This window comes from Cervus elaphus, chromosome 22 (genome assembly GCF_910594005.1).
Source record: "Cervus elaphus chromosome 22, mCerEla1.1, whole genome shotgun sequence".
Classification (NCBI taxonomy): Eukaryota; Metazoa; Chordata; class Mammalia; order Artiodactyla; family Cervidae; genus Cervus; species Cervus elaphus.
Genome location: NC_057836.1, coordinates 852,932 through 873,516, shown reverse-complemented (window position 1 = coordinate 873,516; position 20,585 = coordinate 852,932). Strand labels below are relative to the sequence as shown.

The 20,585-nt window shown below is 48.0% G+C and overlaps 1 protein-coding gene across 1 annotated transcript in view; it reads right to left on the bottom strand.

Annotated features, from left to right (window-relative positions):
- Positions 1 to 20,585, bottom strand: part of TTLL8 (tubulin tyrosine ligase like 8) — a 51,762-nt gene that overhangs the window by 11,779 nt on the left and 19,398 nt on the right. Inside the window, exons 9-10 of the mRNA XM_043882450.1 lie at positions 18,941 to 19,376; positions 17,982 to 18,477 (exon numbers count right to left, since the gene is read on the bottom strand). Of these exons, the coding sequence (XP_043738385.1) occupies positions 17,982 to 18,477; positions 18,941 to 19,376 (932 nt within the window). The remainder of the gene's footprint in view (positions 1 to 17,981; positions 18,478 to 18,940; positions 19,377 to 20,585) is intronic.

Genomic DNA, 20,585 nt, shown 5'->3' with positions numbered 1-20,585 from the left:
TGTTTATCTTCTCAAAGAACCAGCTTTTAGGTTTATTAATCTTTACTATTGTTTCTTTCATTTCTTTTCCATTTATTTCTGCTTGGATCTTTATGATTTCTTTCCTTCTACTAATTTTAGGATTTTTTTTGTTCTTTTCCCAGTTGTTTTAGGTGTAAAGTTGGGCTGTCTATTCGATGTTTTTCTTGTTCCTTGAGGTAGGGTTGTGTTGCTATAAACCTCCCTCTTAGGACTGCTTCTGCTGCATCCCATAGGCTTTCAGTTGTATTGTTTTCATTGTCATTTGTTTCTGGAAACTTTTTAATTTCTCTTTTGATTTCTTCAGTAACCCATTGGTTATTTAAAAACATGTTGTTTAATCTCCATGTGTTTGTATTTTTAGTTTTTTTTCTTGTAATCGATATCAAGTCTCAGCATTGTGGTCAGAGAAGATGCCTGATACAATTTCAATTTTCTTAAATTTACTGAGGTTTGATTTGTGACCCAAGATGTGGTCTATCCTGGAGAATGTTCCATGTGCACTTGAGAAGAAGGTGTATTCTTCTGCATTTGGATGGAATGTCCTGAAGATATCAACGAGATTCATCTCATCTAATGTATCATTTAAGACTTGTGTTTCCTTATTAATTTTCTGTTTTGATGATCTGTCCATTGGTGTTAGTGGGGTGTTAAAGTCTCCTCCTATTATTGTGTTCCTGTCAATTTCTCCGTTTATGTCTGTTAGTGTTTGTCTTATGTATTGAGGTGCTCCTATGTTGGGTGCATACATATTTACAATTGTTATGTCTTCCTCCTGGATTGACCCCTTGATCATTATGTAGTGTCCTTCCTTATCTCTTGTAATCTTCTTTATTTTAAGGTCTATTTTGTCTGATACGAGGATTGCTACTCCAGCTTTCTCTTGCTTCCCATTTGCATGGAATATATTTTTCCATTTTCTCACTTTCAGTCTATATGTGTCTTTAGGTCTGAAGTGGGTTTCTTTAGAGTGTATATATGGGTCTTGTTTTTGTATCCATTCCGCCAGTCTGTGTCTTTTGGTTGGAATTTAATCCATTTACATTTAAAGTAATCATTGATATATATGTTCCTATTGCCATTTTCTTAATTGTTTGGGGTTGATTTTGTAGATCTTTCTCCTGGTCTTGCATTTCTTGACTCTATAAGTCTGTTTAACGTTTGTTGCAAAGCTGGTTTGGTGGTACTAAATTCTCTTAACTTTTGCTTGTCTGAAAAACTTTTGATTTCTCCATCAATTTTGAATGAGATCCTTGCCAGGTACAGTAATCTTGGTTGTAGGTTTTTCCTTTTCAGTACTTTAAATATATTCTCCATTCCCTTCTGGCCTGCAGAGTTTCTGCTGAGAGATCAGCTGTTAAATGTACGGAGTTTCCCTTGTATGTTACTTGTTGCTTCTCCCTTGCTGCTTCTAATATTCTTTCTTTGTGTTTAGTCTTTGTTAGTTTGATTAGTATGTGTCTTGGTGTGTTTCTCCTTGGGTTTATCCTGCATGGGACTCTTTGTGCCTCTTGGACTTGATTGACTATTTACTTTTCCATGTTGGGGAAGTTTTCAACTATAATATCTTCAAAAATTTTCTCATACCCTTTCTTTTTCTCTTCTTCTGTTCAGCTCAGTTCAGTTCAGTCACTCAGCCGTGTCCGACTCTTTGTGACCCCATGAACCGCAGCATGCCAGGCCTCCCTGTCCATCACCAACTCCTGAAGTTTACCCAAACTCATGTCCATTGAGTCGTTGTCCCCTTCTCCTCCTGCCTTCAATCTTTCCCAACATCAGGGTCTTTTCAAATGAGACAGCTCTTCACATCAGGTGGCCAAAATACTGGAGTTTCAGCTTCAACATCAGTCCTTCCAGTGAACACCCAGGACTGATTTCCTTTCGGATGGACTGGTTGGATCTCCTTGCATCTCCCAGATCTTCTTCTGGGACCCCCTATTATTCAACTGTTGGTGTGTTTGATATTGTCACAGAGGTGTCTGAGAATATCCTCAGTTCTTTTCATTCTTTTTACTTTATTCTGCCCTTCAGAAGTTATTTCCACCATTTTATCTTCCAGCTCACTGATTCATTCTTCTGCTTCAGATATTCTGCTATTGATTCCTTCTAGAGTATTTTTAATTTCAGTAATTGTACTGTTTGTCTCTGCATGTTTATTCTTTAATTCTTCTAGGTCTTTGTTAATTGATTCTTGCATTTTCCCCATTTTGCTTTCAAGGTCTTTGATCCTCTTTACTATCATTGTTCTGAGTCCTTTTTCAGGCAGTTTGCCTGTTTCCTCCTCATTTATTTGGACTTCCGTGTTCCTAGTTTGTTCCTTCATTTGTGTAGTATTTCTCTGCCTTTTCATCATTTTTTTTTAACTTCCTATGTTTGAGGTCTCCTTTTCCCAGGCTTCAAGGTTGAATTCTTTCTTCCTTTTGGTTTCTGCCCCCTAAGGTTGGTCCAGTGGTTTGTGTAAGCTTCCTATAGGGTGAGATTTGTGCTGAGTTTTTGTTTGTTTGTTTTCCTCTGATGGGCAGGCTGGGTGAGGTGGTAATCCTGTCTGCTGATGACTGGGTTTGTATTTTTGTTTTGTTTGTTGTTTAGATGAGACGTCCTCACAGGGTGCTCCCGGTGGTTGGGTGATGCCAGTCTTGTATTCCAGTCGTTTCCTTTGTGTGAGTTCTCACTATTTGCTACACCCCAGGGTTAGTTCTCTGGTGGTCTAGGGTCTTAGAGTCAGTGCTCCCACCCCAAAGGCTCGGGGCTTGATCTCTGGTCAGGAACGAAGATTTCACAAGTGGTTTGTTATGGCATTAAGTGAGATTAAAACAAATATCCAAAAATGAGAAACCAAAGATGACCTCCAGACAAATGGCAGTTACAAAATCAAGCAAATAATAATTAAAATAATGGAATATACACATATACATATATACCCACGAGCAAAGTTGAAACAGTCCAACAAAAATAAAGTACAATAGATTGACCCAGCAAACAAAGGAAATCAAAAAGTATATTTACCAGTTAAGAACAAAACTAACTAAAGTGCAAACTGGAAAACAAAACTAAAGCAAGGTGCCAAGTGGGGAATAAAGCAATGAAAATAAAACTAACAAGTATGTTGAGACTAAAGGAAAGAAAGAAAGAATAGATATGCAAAGTTAAATAGAGGTGGATAAAGATTTATATATATTAAAGATTAACTCAAAGGGGAAAAGAACAGTAGGAAAAGCAAACAAAGGAATAAATGTAGAAAAAATAATAACATGTTTAAAAAATTAAAATTAAAAAAAGAGAAAAAGAAAAAAAAAAAAAAAAAACAACTCCCCAGAACTGCAAAAGCCCAATATAGAGGCAGAGGTTTATAACAACAATAAAAACTGTGACTGAGGGAAAAGAAAGAAAAAAAAAAAGGCTCAAAAGCTTAGTTAGATTTCATAGTGCCAATAGAATTGACAACTACAACAGAGCGGGAGAAAAAAGGGAAACAAAGAAAAAACCCAAAAGAACCTACAGAACAAGTCAAAACATAAGAATAATAAATGTTTTTCTTGAGTCACGGCTGTCAGAGTCCTTTCCCTCGCTGGGAGTCACAGTCCCCCTCCCCTCCCTAGGATGCCCTCCAACACCATGCTGATGTCTGGACCTGCTGTGTGGGGGCAGCTCAGATTCTAATCTGCTCCTGTTCCTCTGTGTTCTTGCTTCCAATGTCCACAGGTATCAGAATTAGTGCCTTTTCCTTTGTGGGCGCTCTCAGTGACCTTTTATAGATTCCACAGACACAGAGTCTGCCTGGTTGATCGTGTGGGTTTAATCTGCAGCTTCCACAGCCGGTGGGAAGGTTTTGGGTCTTCTTCCTCAGCCACACTGCCCCTGGGTTTCAGCTGTGGTTTTATTCCCACCTCTGCATGTGGGTCATCCATTGGGGTTTGCTCCTGAGGCTGCCCTGGAGGACTTGGGTTTGCCCCAGTGAGGGCCAGGTGTGGAGGTGGTGTAGCTGCTTGTGTCGCAGGGGTTCTGGCAACACCAGGTACTCAGAGGGGTTGGTGGCTAGGGAAGCAGGAAATACGGTGCTTTGGAAGGGTATAGCAACCAGTATTGGCCAACACGCTCCAGTATTCTTGCCTGGAAAACCCCCTCCCTGACAGAGGAGCCTGGCAGGCCACAGTCTATAGGGATGCAAGGAGTGCGCCGTCCAGGTCATGAACGGCTGCGGCAAGGACTGTCTGATTCCATTCAGGCCGCCGCAGATCAGCTGCTTCCCTCTCAGCCCTAAATGCTTCTCCTCTGACTTAGACAACTGCCCCGATGTGGGGATCGGACCCCTGTTTCAGTTCCTCCACCCACTGAGGGCAGGTCCAGTCCTACTAACTCCCGTTTTTCACCCTAGTTCCCGTGTCCTACCAAGTTTTGCGTGGTTCTATATATTCTTTCCTGCTGTCAGGCACTCCTGTCCACTCTCAGTTGGTGTTCTGCATGCACTTCCGCGTCTGAAGGCATGCTCCTGATGTATTCATGGAGACAGATGTATTCCACGTCCACCTACTCCTCCACCATCTTGTTCCTCTCCCCTCTGCCTTTTTAAAATCCAGCTTAAACATCTGGAAGTTCACAGTTCATGTACTGTTGGAGGCTGTCTAGGAGAATTTTGAGCATTACTTTGCTAGAGTGTGAGATGAGTGCAATTGTGCGGTGGTTTGAGCATTCTTTGGCATTGCCTTTCTTTGGGATTGGAGTGAAAACTGACCTTTTCCAGTCCTGTGGCCACTGCTGAGTTTTCCAAATTTGCTGGCATATTGAGTGCAGCACTTTCACAGCCTCACCTTTTAGGATTTGAAATAGCTCAACTGGAATTCCATCACCTCCACTAGCTTTGTTTGTAGTGATGCTTCCTAAGGCCCACTTGACTTCACATTCCAGGATGTCTGGCTCTAGGTGAGTGATCACACCATCGTGGTTATCTGGGTCATGAAGATCTTTTTTGCATAGTTCTTCTGTGTATTCTTTCCACCTCTTCGTATTATCTTTTGCTTCTGTTAGGTCCCTACCATTTCTGTCCTTTATTGTTCCCATCTTTGCATGAAATGTTCCCTTGGTATCTCTAATTTTCTTGAAGAGATCTCTAGTCTTTCCCATTCTGTTGTTTTGCATTGATCACTGAGGAAGGCTTTCTTATCTCTCCTTGCTATTCTTTGGAACTCTGCATTCAAATGGATATATCGTTCCTTTTCTCCTTTGCCTTTAGCGTCTCTTCTTTTTTTAGTGTCTCTTCTTTTCTCAACTATTTGTAAGGCCTCCTCAGACAACCGTTTTGCCTTTTTGCATTCCTTTTTCTTGGGGATGGTCTTATTCACTGCCTCCTGTACGGTGTCATGAACCTCCAGCCATAGTTCATCAGGCACTCTGTCTATCAGATCTAGTCCCTTGAATCTATTTGTCACTTCCACTGTATAATCACAAGGGATTTGATTTAGGTCATACCTGAATGGTCTAGCGGTTTTCCCTACTTTCTTCAATTAAAGTCTGAATTTGGCAATAAGAAGTTCAATGATCTGAGCCACAGTCAGCTCCTGGTCTTGTTTTTGCTGAATGTATAGAGCTTCTCCATCTTTGGCTGCAAAGAATATAATCAATCTGATTTCAGTATTGATGATCTGGTGATGTTCATGTGTAGAGTCGTCTCTTGTGTTGTTGGAAGAGGGTGTTTGCTGTGACCAGTGTGTTCTCTTGGCAAAACTCTATTAAACTTTCTCCTGCTTCATTCTGTACCCCAAGGCCAAACTTGCCTGTTACTCCAGGTATCTCTTGACTTCCTACTTTTGCATTCTAGTCCCCTGTGATGAAAAGGACATCTTTTTGGGGTGTTAGTTCTAGAAGGCCTTGTAGGTCTTCATTAGAACCGTTCAACTTCAGCTTCTTCAGCATTACTGGTTGGGGCACAGGCTTGGATTACTGTGATAATGAATGGTTTGCGTTAGAAATGAACAGAGATCATTCTGTCATTTTTGAGATTGCACCCAGGTACTGCATTTCAGGCTCTTTAGTTGACTATGATGGTTACTCCATTTCTTCTAAGGGATTCTTGCCCACTGTAGTAGATATAATGGTCATCTGAGTTAAATTCACCCATTCCAGTCCATGTTAGTTCACTGATTCCTATGTCAATGTTCACTCTTGCCATCTCCTGTTTGATCAATTCCAATTTACCTTGATTCATGGACCTAACATTCCAGGTTCCTATGCAATATTGTTCTTCACAGCATCAGACTTTACCTCCATCACCAGTTATATCCACAACTGGGCATTGTTTTTGCTTTGGCTCCATCTCTTCATTCTTTCTGGAGTTATTTCTCCATTCTTCTCCAGTAGCATATGGGTACCTACCGACCTGGGGAGTTCATCTTTCAGTGTCATATCTTTTTGCCTTTTCATACTGTTCATTGACGGAGTAGAAGGATGTGCGCTCATCTTCTCCTGCGAGAACTCCAAAATTACAACTTACTGCTGAACAATCAATGACAGGAGAATGTTGGATCCCACCAAAAAAAGATACCCCATATCCAAGGGCAAAGGAGAAGCCCCAGCAAGATGGTAGGAGGGGCAAAATCGCATTTAGAATCAAGCCCCATACCCGCCAGAGATGCTTGGAGGGCTCAAACAAAACCTTGTGTACACCAGGACCCAGAGACCCCACAGAGACTGAGCCATACCTGCCTCTGAGTGTTTGAGTGTCTCCTGCAGAGGTACGGGTCATAGGGGCTCTGGGTGCAGCAGACCTGGGTCACATAGCCTGTGGCATAAGCCCTCTTGGAGGAGGTTGCCATTAACCCCATCAAAGAGCCACCGAGCAGACAACCCACAAACTGCAGAACAACTATACCAAAGAAATTCTCACACTGTTCGAAAAGTTCTAGGACCCACAACAGATTTCCCAACCTGGGGATCTGGCAAAGGGACTGAGAACATCCAGGGAATTTGATGTTGGAGGTCAGTGGGACTTGATTACAGAGCTTCCACAGGACTGGGGAAACAGAGTCTTGGAGGCACAAACAGAACGAGGTGCACATCAGGACCCAGGAGAAGGGAGCAGTGACCCCACAAGAGACTGACCCAGACTTGCCCGTGAGTGTCCAGGCGTCTCCGGTGGAGGCGTGGGTCGACGCTGGCCTCTGCAGGGGTGGGGGCGCTGAGTGCAGCAGTGTGTGCCTGGGGCCTTTTGAAGGAAGTCGCCATTATCTTCATCACCTCCACCATAGTTTGGTCTCAGGTCAAATAACAGGGAGGGAACATAGCCCTGCCCATCAACAGAGAATTGGATTAAAGATTTACTGAGCATGGCTCCATAGCAAGGAGAGATAAGAAAGCCTTCCTCAGTGATCAGTGCAAAGAAATAGAGGAAAACATAAAATGGGAAAGACTAAAGATCTCTTCAAGAGAATTAGAGATTCCAAGGGAACATTTCATGCAAAGATGGGCACAATAAAGGTCAGAAATGGTATGGACCTAATAGAAGCAGAAGATACTAAGAAGAGGTGGCAAAAATATACAGAAGAACTGTACAAAAAAGATCTTCATGACCGAGATAACCATGATGGTGCGATCACTCACCTAGAGTCAGACATCCTGCAGTCCGAAGTCAAGTGGGCCTTAGGAAGCATCACTATGAACAAAGCTAGTGGAGGTGATGGAATTCCAACTGAGCTATTTCAAATCTTAAAAGACGATGCAGTTAAAGTGCTGCACTCAACATGCCAGCAAATTTGGAAAACTCAGCAGTGGCCACAGGACTGGAAAAGGTCAGTTTTCACTCCAATCCCAAAGAAAGGCCATGCCAAAGAATGTTCAAACCACCGCACAATTGCACTCATCTCACACTCTAGCAAAGTAATGCTCAAAATTCTCCTAACCAGGCTTCAATAGTACATGAACCCTGAATTTCCATATGTTAAACCTGGATTTAGAAAAGGCAGAGGAACCAGAGATCAAATGGCCAACATCTGTTGGATCACAGAAAAGGCAAGAGAGTTCCAGAAAAACATATACTTCTGCTTTATTGACTATGCCAAAGTCTTTGACTGTGTGGATCACAACAAACTATGGAAAATTCTTCAAGAGATGGGAATACCAGACCACCTGACCTGCCTCCTGAGAAATCTGTATGCAGGTCAAGAAGCAACAGTTAGAACAGGACATGGAACAACAGACTGGTTCTAAATTGGGAAAGGAGTATGTCAAGGCTGTATATTGTCACCCTGCTTATTTAACTTATATGCAGAGTACATCATGAGAAATGCTGGGCTGGGTGAAGCACAAGCTGGAATCAAGATTGCCGGGAGGAATATCAATAACCTCAGATATGCAGATGACATTACCCTTTATGGCAGAAAGTGAAGAACTAAAGATCCTCTTGATGAAAGTGAAAGAGGAGAGTCAAAAAGTTGGCTTAAAACTTAACATTCAAAAAACAAAGATCATGGCATCCGGTCCCATCGCTTCATGACAAATAGATGGGAAACAATGGAAACAGCGAGAAACTTTATTTTGGGGGGCTCCACAGTTACTGCAGATGGTGACTGTGGCCATGAAATTTAAAGACACTTGCTCCTTGGAAGAAAAGTTATGACCAACCTAGACAGCATATTAAAAAGCAGAGACATTACTTTACAGACAAAGGTCTGTATAGTCAAAGCTATGGTTTTTCCAGTAGTCATGTATGGATGTGAGAGTTGGACCATAAAGAAAGCTGAGCACCAAAGAATTGATGCTTTTGAACTGTGGTGTTGGAGAAGACTCTTGCAAGTCCCTTGGACTGCAAGATCAAACCAGTCCAACCTAAGGGAAATCAGTCCTGCATATTCATTGGAAGGACTGATGCTGAAGCTGAAACTACAGTAGTTTGGCCACCTGATGTGAAGAACTGACGTACTGGAAAAAACTCTGATACTGGGAAAGATTGAAGGCAGGAGGAGAAGGGGACGACAGAGGATGAGATGGCTGGATGGCATCACCGACTTGATAGATATGAGTTTGAGCAGGCTCCGGGAGTTGGTGATGGACAGGGAAGCCTGGTGTGCTGCAGTCCATGGGGTCACAAAGAGTCGGGCATGACTGAGCGACGGTCCTGAAGTGAACTGAGCACGGCCCCGCCCATCAGAACAAGACCCAGTTTCCCCTCAGTCAGTCTCTCCCATCAGGAAGCTTCCATAAGCCTCTTATCTTTCTCTATCAGAGGGCAGACAGAATGAAACCTACAATCACAGAAAACTAACCAAACTGATCACATGGACCACAGCCTTGTCTAACTCAATGAAGCTATGAGCAATGCCGTATAGGGCCACCCAAGATGGACAGGTCATGGTGAAGAGGTCTGACACAATGTGGTCCACTGGAGAAGGGGATGGCAAACCACTTCACTATTCTTGCCTTGAGAACCCCATGAACAGTATGAAAAGGCAAAAAAAAAAAAAAAAATTTGACACGACTGCAGTCAAATTCCCTCCAGGCTGTCTCTGTCGTAATCTACAAGCTGATTCTAAAATTTAAAAGGAAATTCAGAAGACAGAACAGTCTGGGAGATCCTGAGCAGGAAACAGCATCAGAGAATTTAGCTACTGCTTTTCAAAACTTATTTCAAAGCTGCATTGATTAAGACTTAAGTGTGGGACTTCCCTAGTGGTACAGTGGATAAGACTCCATCTGCCAATGCAGGGGATATGGGTTTGATCCCTGGTCCAGGAAGATCCCACATGCTGCGGAGCAACTAAGCCTGCGCACCACAACTCCTGAAGTCTGCGTTTCTAGAGCCCGTGTTCTGCAACGAGAGATGCCGCTGCAATGAGAAGCCCAGGTACCACCCAAGCCCAGAGAGGCCAGCACAGGCGAGCATGTCCTGGGGGTCCACGCGTGGCTGGACAGCCTCGGCTGATGGAAGTCAGAGCGCGGTCATCCCGCGACGGGAGGACAGAGTGGGGAGGGGCACAGGAAACCTTCCAGAGAGACCTGTCCCTCCTCTCCATGTCCCTGCTCGTGGCATTGACACCATCAAGCAGCCAGAAAAAAATCTAATCAAAGATGTGCCAGACTGCTGCCCTGAAAAACCATCACACACGGTCCAGAGAAAATCAAAGACAGCCTCATTAAACGGAGTAGATCTGATTTTGACTTGAATGACTCAGTATAAGAAAGATGCCAGCTCTCTCTGAAGATTCAACGGGACCCCAGTCAAAATCCTGGCAGTTCCCGCCTCCCCCAGCCTTCCTTGGGCTTCTCAGGTGGCTCAACAGTAGAGAATCTGCCTTCAATGCAGGAGACAGGAGACACAGGTTCAATTCCTGGCCTGGGAAGATCCCCTAGAGGAGGAAATGGCTACCCACTCTTGCCTGGAAAATTCCATGGACAGAAAAGCCTGGCGGTCTACAGACCATGGGGTCACAAACAGTCACACGTACCTGAGTGACTGAGCACACCTTCCTTCTCTCTTTTTTGTTAACCCTGAGATTGACAGGCTGACCCTAACACACATATGGAAACGCAAGGGCTGAGACAACCACTGTGCGGAGCGTATGTCCCCTGCTGTTGGCTGGGCCTAGACCTGGGGTGAAGGCTGGGGCACGTTGGCCCGGCTGCCTGGCTGTTGTGAGACAAACACGCCCCAGGCAGCCACCGACGGGATGAGCGCCCTGCGGTTCTGGCTGGAGCCCAGCCGGTAGCCTGGAAGCAAGTGCAGCTTGCCCTTCTGACGGTCTCCGCCGCAGAGGCCTGACCCCGATGACTGCTTCACTCGAGCTCCACCAGGCGCCGTCACAGCAGCACAGACCCTCCCGGACACACGCGGGGGTCCTCTCACAGCATCTAATAGGTGCTGTGGGCTTGGGAACCAGCTGGTGGGGGCGAGGGGGGCTGCAGGAGGTTGACCCCCTCTCCCTCCCCGCGGCACAGAGACCGAGGCAAACGTCAGCCACCGTGACACTCGTGGTCGTGCGGGCCCCAGCAGGGAGCCTGGGGACCAAGGGCCACGGGTGCCCTGTGGGCACAGCCAGGCGCCTTCCTGGAGCGACTCTCGAGAACGGGCGCACAACGAGCAGTCCCGGAGGATGCTCGTCCCGAGCGGCTGCAGGAGAAACCTTGACTCCTACGATGGGCAGGAGGTGTCTCAGCCCAGTGGAGTCGACCCCTTGGACCCAAGTGGGCCCCGGGAGAGGATGGCCCGGCGGTAGGGCAGCAGTGATGTCCCGCCCCTCCTTGTGATGGCCAAGCCTGTGGACCTGAGTATGCGGAGGCGGCCTGCCCAGGCACTCAGAGGGGCAGGTGGGGCAGGAGGCTCCTGGGGGCGGGCATGGGTTGGTCCTGGAGTCCCAGGCGGGCAGAGAGAAGGACACAGCTTGAAAACAAACATGGGAATGGACGACAATGGGGAGCCTGGGCAGAACCAAGCCTCGCTGAAAATCGATCAAGGCACTTAATCATGGCACAGAGTCTCCCCCCAGGAAGGGGCCGTTGCGTCTTGTGGGGGGATTTGGGGTGCGGCGCACCCAATGGTCTGTGCTGAGCCCGCTGTGGGGCGTGCGTGTGTGCGTGTGTGTGTGTGTGTGTCTGCGCACACGCGCACATGCACGCATGCACGCAGGCACCTCTGGTTGGGAGAGGGTCCTTGGTCTCTTGTGCCCTCCTAGGTATCCTCTGAGGTGCGTCTGTCCATTCAAGGCCCTGACCAGCCTTCATCTGGGCCGCGTCTCAGGTGAGGTGGGATCTCCTTCCAGGCTTCTTACTGCTTCCTGAAAAAGCAGCGAGTGCGCCAAGTTCACTGTTCCCACCGTGATGCAGGCCCCGTGTGTGCGCCAGCCAGCTGGCCATGGTCGTCACTCTGCAGGACTCCCAGACAGGCTGGAGTCACGGTCACCAGGAGTGATGAGTTGTCGTCTCTGACCCAGGAGTCACATGTCTTCTGCCAGCATCCAAGCGACAGCCATGCTCATAGGGAAGGGAACGCGAATCCTGGCCTGGAAGGCTTGTCTCCGGCTCACAAGTGCCCAGGTGAAGAAAAGTGATGTGGAATCCTGAGGTCCTGGACTCAGAGCCTGGCTCTATGATTGGGGAGACTTTTGGAGGGGGCGCGGGCGAGTGTGTGCTGTTTGCAGAAGGACGGTGAATGCTAATGACCAGAGGCGGCCTGCGGTGTATTTGACCACATCCACTCCACTCCTCCTCTCCCTCTGAGGAGTACCCTTCCTCACTCACTGGGCAGATGTGGCCTGACTCGCCCTCTCAAGCCTATACCATCTGCCTTGTGAAGACGACACCCAGGGGAGCCGCTGGCCCAGGAGGGGAGACACGCGGGGTGGATCAGAACTCGCTGCGCAGCCTGGAGCCTGGCTCAGCCTCCCTGGTGGAGCCCCGCACCTCTACAGCCGACCTGAAGATGTCTGAGAGACAGGTGCTTGCTGAAGAAACACCACTGAGGTGGGGGAGGAGGTGTCCCTGTTATGCAACATTATTGCTGCAGAGACCTGACCTATAAAGATAGGAACACGGACACAACTGGGACAGAGTGGACTCCAAAACCAGCACAACATGTCCAGTCGCATTCTTACAGAGGCGGCGCAGCACAGCCTGAGGACACAGCGTTCGCGCGCATCCGCTGAATGTCCACACGAAAACCCGTCAGTCTTGATTCCTACAGCCCGTCACAGAGAGACAATTCCAGGTGGAATACCGCTCTAAATGTGAAAGGCGAAACCATACAACTTGAAGATGAAAACAGAAGTGACTGTTTTTTTTTATGATTTTGGGGTAGGCAAAGATTTCACAAACAAAACACAATTGCTAATCATAAAGACAATATATTGGAATATACTGCAATTAATAATTTATGTACATGAGAAGACACTACTAAGAGAGTGAAAGGCAAATCTCAGAACGAGAAAAGACATCTTTATAATACCAGTATATAGACCCACCAAAGGACTTGCATCCAGAATATAGAAAGAACTCCTACAAGTCAGTAGGAATAGGTTACAGAAAAATCTGTCAAATTAAATACAAAAAGATCCTTTGCAAGAGTATGTTGGGCTGGACTGTCAATATTAAAAGCTGCTGAAATGTGTTTCTTGACCATGCGGGCAGTTTGCAAGATCTTACGTCCCTGAACAGGGATCAAACCTGGGCCCACAGCAGTGAAAGTGCCAAACCTTAGAATGGCTAAAATTAAAGGACAAAGAATATCTACTGTTGGAAGAGTGTGGAGTAACTGGGAGACTCATACATTGGCACAGTCTTCCTGGGAAGTTCCTTGGGAGGGCCAACCAAAGCTGAATGCCTGACCCAGCAATTCCATTCCTACAGAAAGATGAATAAATGTTTGCCAAATTCAGGAGTGTTCACAATAGCACTATTTGTAATAGTCTGAACTAGAAAAATGTAAATAAACTGTAGTTGAGAACCAATTTTAACTACATGCAAGAAAGCAAAGCCAGCCATAAGTCAAACTCAACATCAGACCAAGTTAGAATCATTCCTGGAATGCAAGGTTGGTTTAATATTAAAAAATTGATTGATGTTAGGTGCTACAGGCAACTTCTTAGAAAAAGGAAAACCTACCATTTTAATCCTAATAAGAGGAAAAAACTTGTAACCTCACAGATGCAAAAAAAATTGAGAAAATTCATTACCCAGTCACAATAAAAATTCTTCATAAAGATTAGAAATAAACTACACTAACATACTAGAGTATGTATACATTTATATCTATATATCGTATCTACAGCTTTGTTAAGACCTACAGAAAATGTCATTATAAATGAGAAAATGTTAGAAACATTCTCTTTAAAATCAGGAATTCAACAATGGTGCCCACCATTATGTAGGAAGTCCTAGCCAGTACAATAAGACAAGATATTAGGGGCAAAATGATTGAGGTGGGAGACATTAATACAAAGCTACTTGCACATGATATAATTATTTATGTAGAACAACTACACATAGAAACTCAAAAGAAGAAACATGCAAATTTCCAGAAATAACAGCAGAGTTTAGAAATGTGCAGATAGAAAATTAATATATAGAAATCAATTTCATTCTATATGCCAGCAACAAACAATGAGAAAATTTATATAGAGAGATGACACTATGTGCAGTAGAATCTGAATATCAAGTAACAAAAAAATATAATGAAAGATGTATACAGTCTCTGATGGGGAAATTCTAAAATTTAAAGAAGATCTAGGGACTTCACTAGTGGTCCAATGGCTGAGACTCCAAGCTCCCAACGCAGGGGGCTCAGGTTCAGTCCCTGGTCGGGGAACTAGATATCACAGGCCACAACTGAAAGATACTGCATGCCGCGACTAAGACCCAGCACAGCCAAACAAATAAATGAATAAAAACAAATATTGAAAAATAAAAAAATAAAAGAGCTAAGTCAATGGAGAGACATGTTCTGTTCATGAACAGAAGACATGGTTTCATTAATTTATCCGTTTTCTCCAAATTGATCTATGAATTCAATGCAAATCCAACCAAAATCTCAATACGACTTTTGTTGGACTTGATAAAACAATTATGACATTTATATAGAAGAGAATGAGGTCGGGAGCGACCGAGACTCTTACGAAGATGAGCAGAGAGGAAGCTTGTCCCACCAGAAGACACGGACAGTGTGGCGCTGGGCAGGGGACAGAGCAGAGACTCCAGAAATGCACACTCACACACGCGCGTGCAACAGTACGTTCACAAGAGCACAGAAAGTGTTTTCAATAAATAATTGAAAAATTATCTACATAGACAAAAATAAAATTTGATTCTTTCCTCACAACATATACAAAAGTCAACTCCAGATGGATTAGGACTTTTATGTCAAAAACAAAATTTTGAAACTCTTAGTAGTAAATGTAGGTAAATAAAGTTTTAAACCTCAAGGTAAGGAAAAATTCCTTGAGACAAAATAACATTGACTAAAGGAAAGACGGATAACTTTGGCCACATTAAAACCCAAATCAAAACCTGTGTGCAAGTTCTAATTACACTATCAAAATGATCTAAATAAAAGTAGGCCGTGCAAGGTCAAACAATGAAACTATGTCATGAATCGAGAATTACGATGAATCAGAATGCATGCACCTGAGATCCAATGGGATGAGAAAAATGAATGAATGAACAAGGTCCTAGACAGTCAATAAAATAAGAAAAAGATATGAAAGGTATAATGGTTGCAGGAAAAAGGAAAACTCACTAGTTGATATAATTCTGTATGTTAAAAATACAATTTTCAAATATGTTAATGAACTAATAGAAATGATAGCCAGATAGCTGGATTTTCAAAAAAATCCACTCACAAAAATCAATTTCTTCTTTGTCAACCAGCCACAATTTGTAGGAAAATATTTTTAAGTTTGATACTATTTAAAATAGAATACAAAATAAAATATATGTAAGTCTAAATCCAACACAAAAAAGTGCAATACCATGACAAAAACAATTCTAAGAGCATACTGAAAGGCATTAAAGGATTTATTTATGAATAGATATTCCACATTCATATAGATTCAAACACTCAATAATGTAAAGAAGTCAGTTCTCACCAAACTGATGGCTTTAATATCAATAAACATTTTAAAAATTTTAACTACAAAAATTATGTTGGTAGATCTTGACAACCTAATCCTGTAACTTGAATGGAAGTGTAGGGGGTCAAGAATAGCCCAGTCATTTTCAAGGAAGAAAAGCAAGGTTATAGGACTTGTCTGACCAGCATGAAGACATTCAACAAAGCTACAGTTATAAAGACCTTGTGGCATTAGCCCAGGGCAGACAAACAAAGCAGTGGAGCTGAACAAAAGTCCAGAAGAGCCTTCAGGTGAGCGGGGGAGGGGCTGCTGGACTCTCATCTCCCACCACCTGCCAAGTCAGCTTCTGGAGCATTCAAGACTGGAATGTGCCACAACAGTGCTTCCAGAAGAGGAGGTCTTCACGGCCTCAGGGTTTGGAGACAAGCCGCAAAAATCACCAACTGGAGGGAGAGCTTGACCAACTGGAGTTTATTAAAAGTTAAGGTGACTTTTGCTTCCGTGGTGGCTCAGTGGTAAAGAAACAGCTTGCCAATACAGGAGATTCAGGTTTGATCCCTGGGTCGGGAAGATCCCCTGGAGGAGGAAATGGCTACCTACTGCAGTTTTCTTGTCTGGGAGAATTCCATGGACAGAGGAGCCTGGCAGACTACAGTCCACGGGGTCACAGAGAATTGGACACGACTGAGCAACTGAAGTACAACGCGGCTTTATATCCAAAGTTACCATCAAGGAGTGAAAAGGCAAGTCACGAAGTGGGAGACAGTGTTTGCCACACAAATGAACTGAAAGAGGAGGAGAATCCGAGAGTAGGTGGTTGTCACCCCTACACGTCAGCAAGGGTGACAAAGACAAAGACCCACTTTTCAGGAGAGGAGACCTAGATGGCCGGTGTGTGTCTGAAAATAAGCCATTTTATTAGTAAATAGGACAAAGCAAACGCACAGCATCACCTCCTCCAGAGGCAAACAAGCCCCCGTCAGCACCAGGGACTGGCACCAAAGGGGGCCCCTCAGCACGACCGCGGTCAGCACGCATCCCTCCGGCCGCGCTCGCAGCGCCCGGTGTTCCCGCCCGCTAGGTTCACGTCCACCATTTGAAGATGTAATCAAGGTAAAATGAGGTCACATCAGAGAAGGGCAGGACCCAATCCAACAACTGCTGTCCTTTTAACAGAGCGGGAACTCTGGACAGAGCGACACACAGGAAGAACATTGCATGAAGCAGGGCAGAGACTGGCACGATGTGTCCGTCAGCCAAGGAACAGAGGCTGCCAGTGGCCGCCAGAAGCCGGAAGAGGCAGGAGGCTCTACAGGCTCTGAGAGCCTGGCCGTGCCAGCACCTTGGTTTTGGACTTCCGGCCTTCAGAAAAAATGTGGTTTGAGCCACAAGTTTGAGGGGCTTTGGTACAGCAGCTAATACTGCTTTTAAGGCTGAAGGCATGTGTGTCTAGTCGGCACCAGGAAGATGCCTGGAGGAAGCACAGTGTGTCACAGAAAAAAATGTGGGAATTGCCCTCATGGAGAGGTGAGTGGCTAAGTGTCAGAGCTGACGGGCCTCGGTGCCAGACTGGACACGGGGTGAGGAGAGCGGGTGAAACTGGAGGTGGCCTGCGAGGGCCCTGCCAGCTCTGAAAGCACTGGCTCCTCGTGCCTGGAGCTGGCGATTCTAGGGGGCGATTCGCGCATGTACTGAACATCTGCGAGGTGTCTGGCACAGCCCAGGTGCGTGGGTGCAGCCAGAACGTGGCCCCTGAGAGCTTACCATCTGCATGGAGACAGAGATGGCCGAGAGGCTGCTAGTGCCGGGGAGAGAGAGACAGACACATTGAGAACCCAGCTGAGCGGCGGGGACACAGCAGCTGCAAGTGTCCTGGTGAGCCTGTGGCGGTGAGTGCACCTGGGACGCGGCAGGCGGGGCTGTGGCCCTGGCTGGAGGTACTCTCTCAGCCACATCTGGTGCCAGAACAACTGGAAATAGCACTGGGGTGCAGACACAGACAGGCCACCCCTGGAGACCAGGGGCTGCCCACACCTGTCTACCCGTGTGCAAAGCCCACCCCCAGGCCAGGCTCCTGAGCCACACACGGTCTGTTCCATCAGAAACTTCAGAAAACAGCACAGGGGCCTTGTGCCGGCCACCACCCACCCTCGGCACGCAGTGTTATTCAAATCTCCAACTCAGCCCCTCAGTGGCACCACATCCCCCAGGGAGAGAGGCGAAGGCTGTCGCCCAGCTGGTCTTGTGCAGGGCACCTGGTGCTCAGGGGGCCCCGGAACCGCTGCAGCAGGACCCCCATTATCCCGACAACCTGACCAGGCCCAGGTGCTCCGAGCTCAGGCCAGTGCCCGGACCACAGGCCCTGCCCTGGAAGATACGGACCCCGGGCTCACATAGGTGCAAGCCCCGCACTGTTACCTGGTGGTCTGGGCGGCTGAAACGGAGCACCCTCTGTGGTCTTCACACTTGGAAGCATGGACGGCAGTGGGTGCACATGTAACGAGTTTGGATCTGAGTGTCTGTCGGACTCAGCCTTGGCGAGAGCGGGGCGGGGGGCCTTATTGTCTGGGTGCTGAGAGGTGCAGGAGGGGAGCTCGATCTTCCCGCCGGACTCCCTGTGGCCACTCTTGGCTTTAGCGCTGCTCTCCACCAGCCTGTGTAAGTGCACAGGCAAGGTGCAAGGAAGTACCTTTTGGTCTCTCAGTTTCAAGTCCTGGTGCAGAGCCATGAGTGGGGGTCCCTGGTCCAGGCCTAGCATGGCTGAGGGGCATCTCTGTTTCAGCGGATGGATGTCCGAGAGCGGAGGCACAGAGTCAAAGCTGGCGATCACTGGCATCTGCTTCCTGGCTTTCCTCATGCCCACACCTTCCACGAGCAAATCGGAGCCCTGGGACGTGGGCAGCTCCACTGCAGGCTGGGGACAGGGGAGCGAGGTCAGGGGGGCCGGCAGGCCCTTTCCTAGTCTTCGGTCAGGTCTGAGGCCTCAGAGAGAAGCCCCAGCCACGCTTCCCTAACTCTAACCCTAACCCTGGTTCCCCCTACCCCAGGGAGGCCAGGTCACAGGGTCTTGCTGCCCTGCCTGCAGAAGGGCTCCCCAGGGGAGCAGCCCCCTGGAAAGACCCATGAAGGAAGGCTGGATCTTCACCCCAGGAGGAGTGGGAGACACGGCAGGAGAGAAGAGGAATGGCCTAGAGGGGCCCCTGTCCTGCCTGGTACCACAGAGGTGGAGGTGGTTGGGGACGAGAGGTTGCAAGAACGGCAAAGGCCAGCTGGGCCACGTGAGACCCGCCCCCCCCCCCCCCCCGCCCCCCTGCGCCCGGGATGTGCGGAGAGACCATCACCAGGTGGCCGGTGGAAGAGAGACCCCCCCCCCCAACCTGTCTCCACAGCAGCTCGAAGTTGCCGATGTCGCAGTTCCGGTCGGCCTTGCGGTCCACCACCACCTTGATGGTGTCCTCCTGCACCTGCGCGCACAGCTGCGCCGTGACGGGCGTGGACGCGTGCATGGTGGGGCTGGAGTTGATCTCGATCAGCCAGGGCCTGAAGTCGCGCCCGAGGATGAAGTCGGCGCCGTAGAGCTCGAAGCTGTTCTTGCGTGGCTCCACGTGGTCCTGGGCCACCTTCATGGTGTTGGTGATGGCCCTCTTCATGGACGGGTAGATGACGCTGCTCCACACGGCCCCGCGGCCCCTCTTCTGCAGGTACTCCTGGAATCGGGTGCTGGTCCACATGTTGTGACAGGGCAGCAGGGGGCTGCGGTCCTTGTCGTTCTTCAGGTGCTTCTGGATGGAGTTGTTGCACAGGTGGATGGCGCTGCGGGGCAAGGCTGGGGTCAAGTGTCAGGCGCTCAGCCCCCTCTCCTTCCCGCGGGCCGAGACGCGGAGGCCCCGCCCAAGACCCGATGCCCCGCCCCGACTCCGCCCGATGCCCAGCCCCCGACCCCAGAGGGGTCTGCCAGAGGCCCCGTACCAGACTCCGAGGCCCCGCCCCAGGCCCCACTCCGACTCCACCCGAGGCCCCGCCCCGGCCCCGCCCGAGACGCGGAGGCCCCAGCCCCCGGCTCCGCCAGAGGCCCCACCTGAGACGCCCCCCCCCGCCCCAGCCCTTCCCACAGACCCTGCCCACGAGCGCAGGGCGGATACAGGTGGGTCCCTAAGGGGTCCCCTCTTCTCCTGTTCAACCTGGGGGCCCCGTTGGGGGAGGGGAGGTCTGCGTAGAAGCCAACCAGCCCCGGGCCACCAACGAGGGGCCTCCAGCAAGTCCCACCCTAGGAGCTATTTCCCCTCCTGCCGCTGGGGGACGGCTGGCGCCCCAGAGAGAGATTCACTAACCGAAAATTTCAGCTAATTCCTTTATACCCTGGCCTTGTTCTAAATAAGATTTAAGTTGAATAGCATCTATAGGAGATTGTAAAATACATGCGTCCTGTCAGTCATTTTCATTTGAGCATGTCCTTTGCCACTTGGTTCTGGTGGGGAGGCCCCGCCTGTGACCCATAAGACAGATACAAGAAACAGGATGCGCCCCGGACCCTGAAGACACGCTGTGGGGGCGGACACAGTTCAAAACAATGTCAGGGGCTCTATCAGCCTGGGTGAGGGTTTCGTTCCCAGATGGAGAAACAGCTCAGAGAGGAGGAGGCCCACTGGGCACACAGCCCACAGCTAGCAGGGCCTGGCAGGCTGGAAGGGGCCCTGTGGACCTCCCACTGCCCAGTCACCCAGAGTCCTCCGCCGGGTCCTCCAGGCCTGGTGGGCACTGTGCTCCTTGAGCTGCCGGCTGGGGCTTGTCCCAGCAGCCTGCCCCTGCCTGGTGATTCCAGGTGTGCTCACAGCTCCAGCCTGAGCACAGAGAAGCCCCTCCTGCAAGGTCTCTGTTAAGCCACCTTCGGCCTTCGTGATTCCTGTGCATTCCCCCGTATCCCCGACCAAGACGCCTGTGCACCCCGGGCGCCCCGAGTGTGGCCCTCCATTCAGACAGTGAGGTGGCACCGCCGAACTGTCCAGGAGAATGGCATGTTCC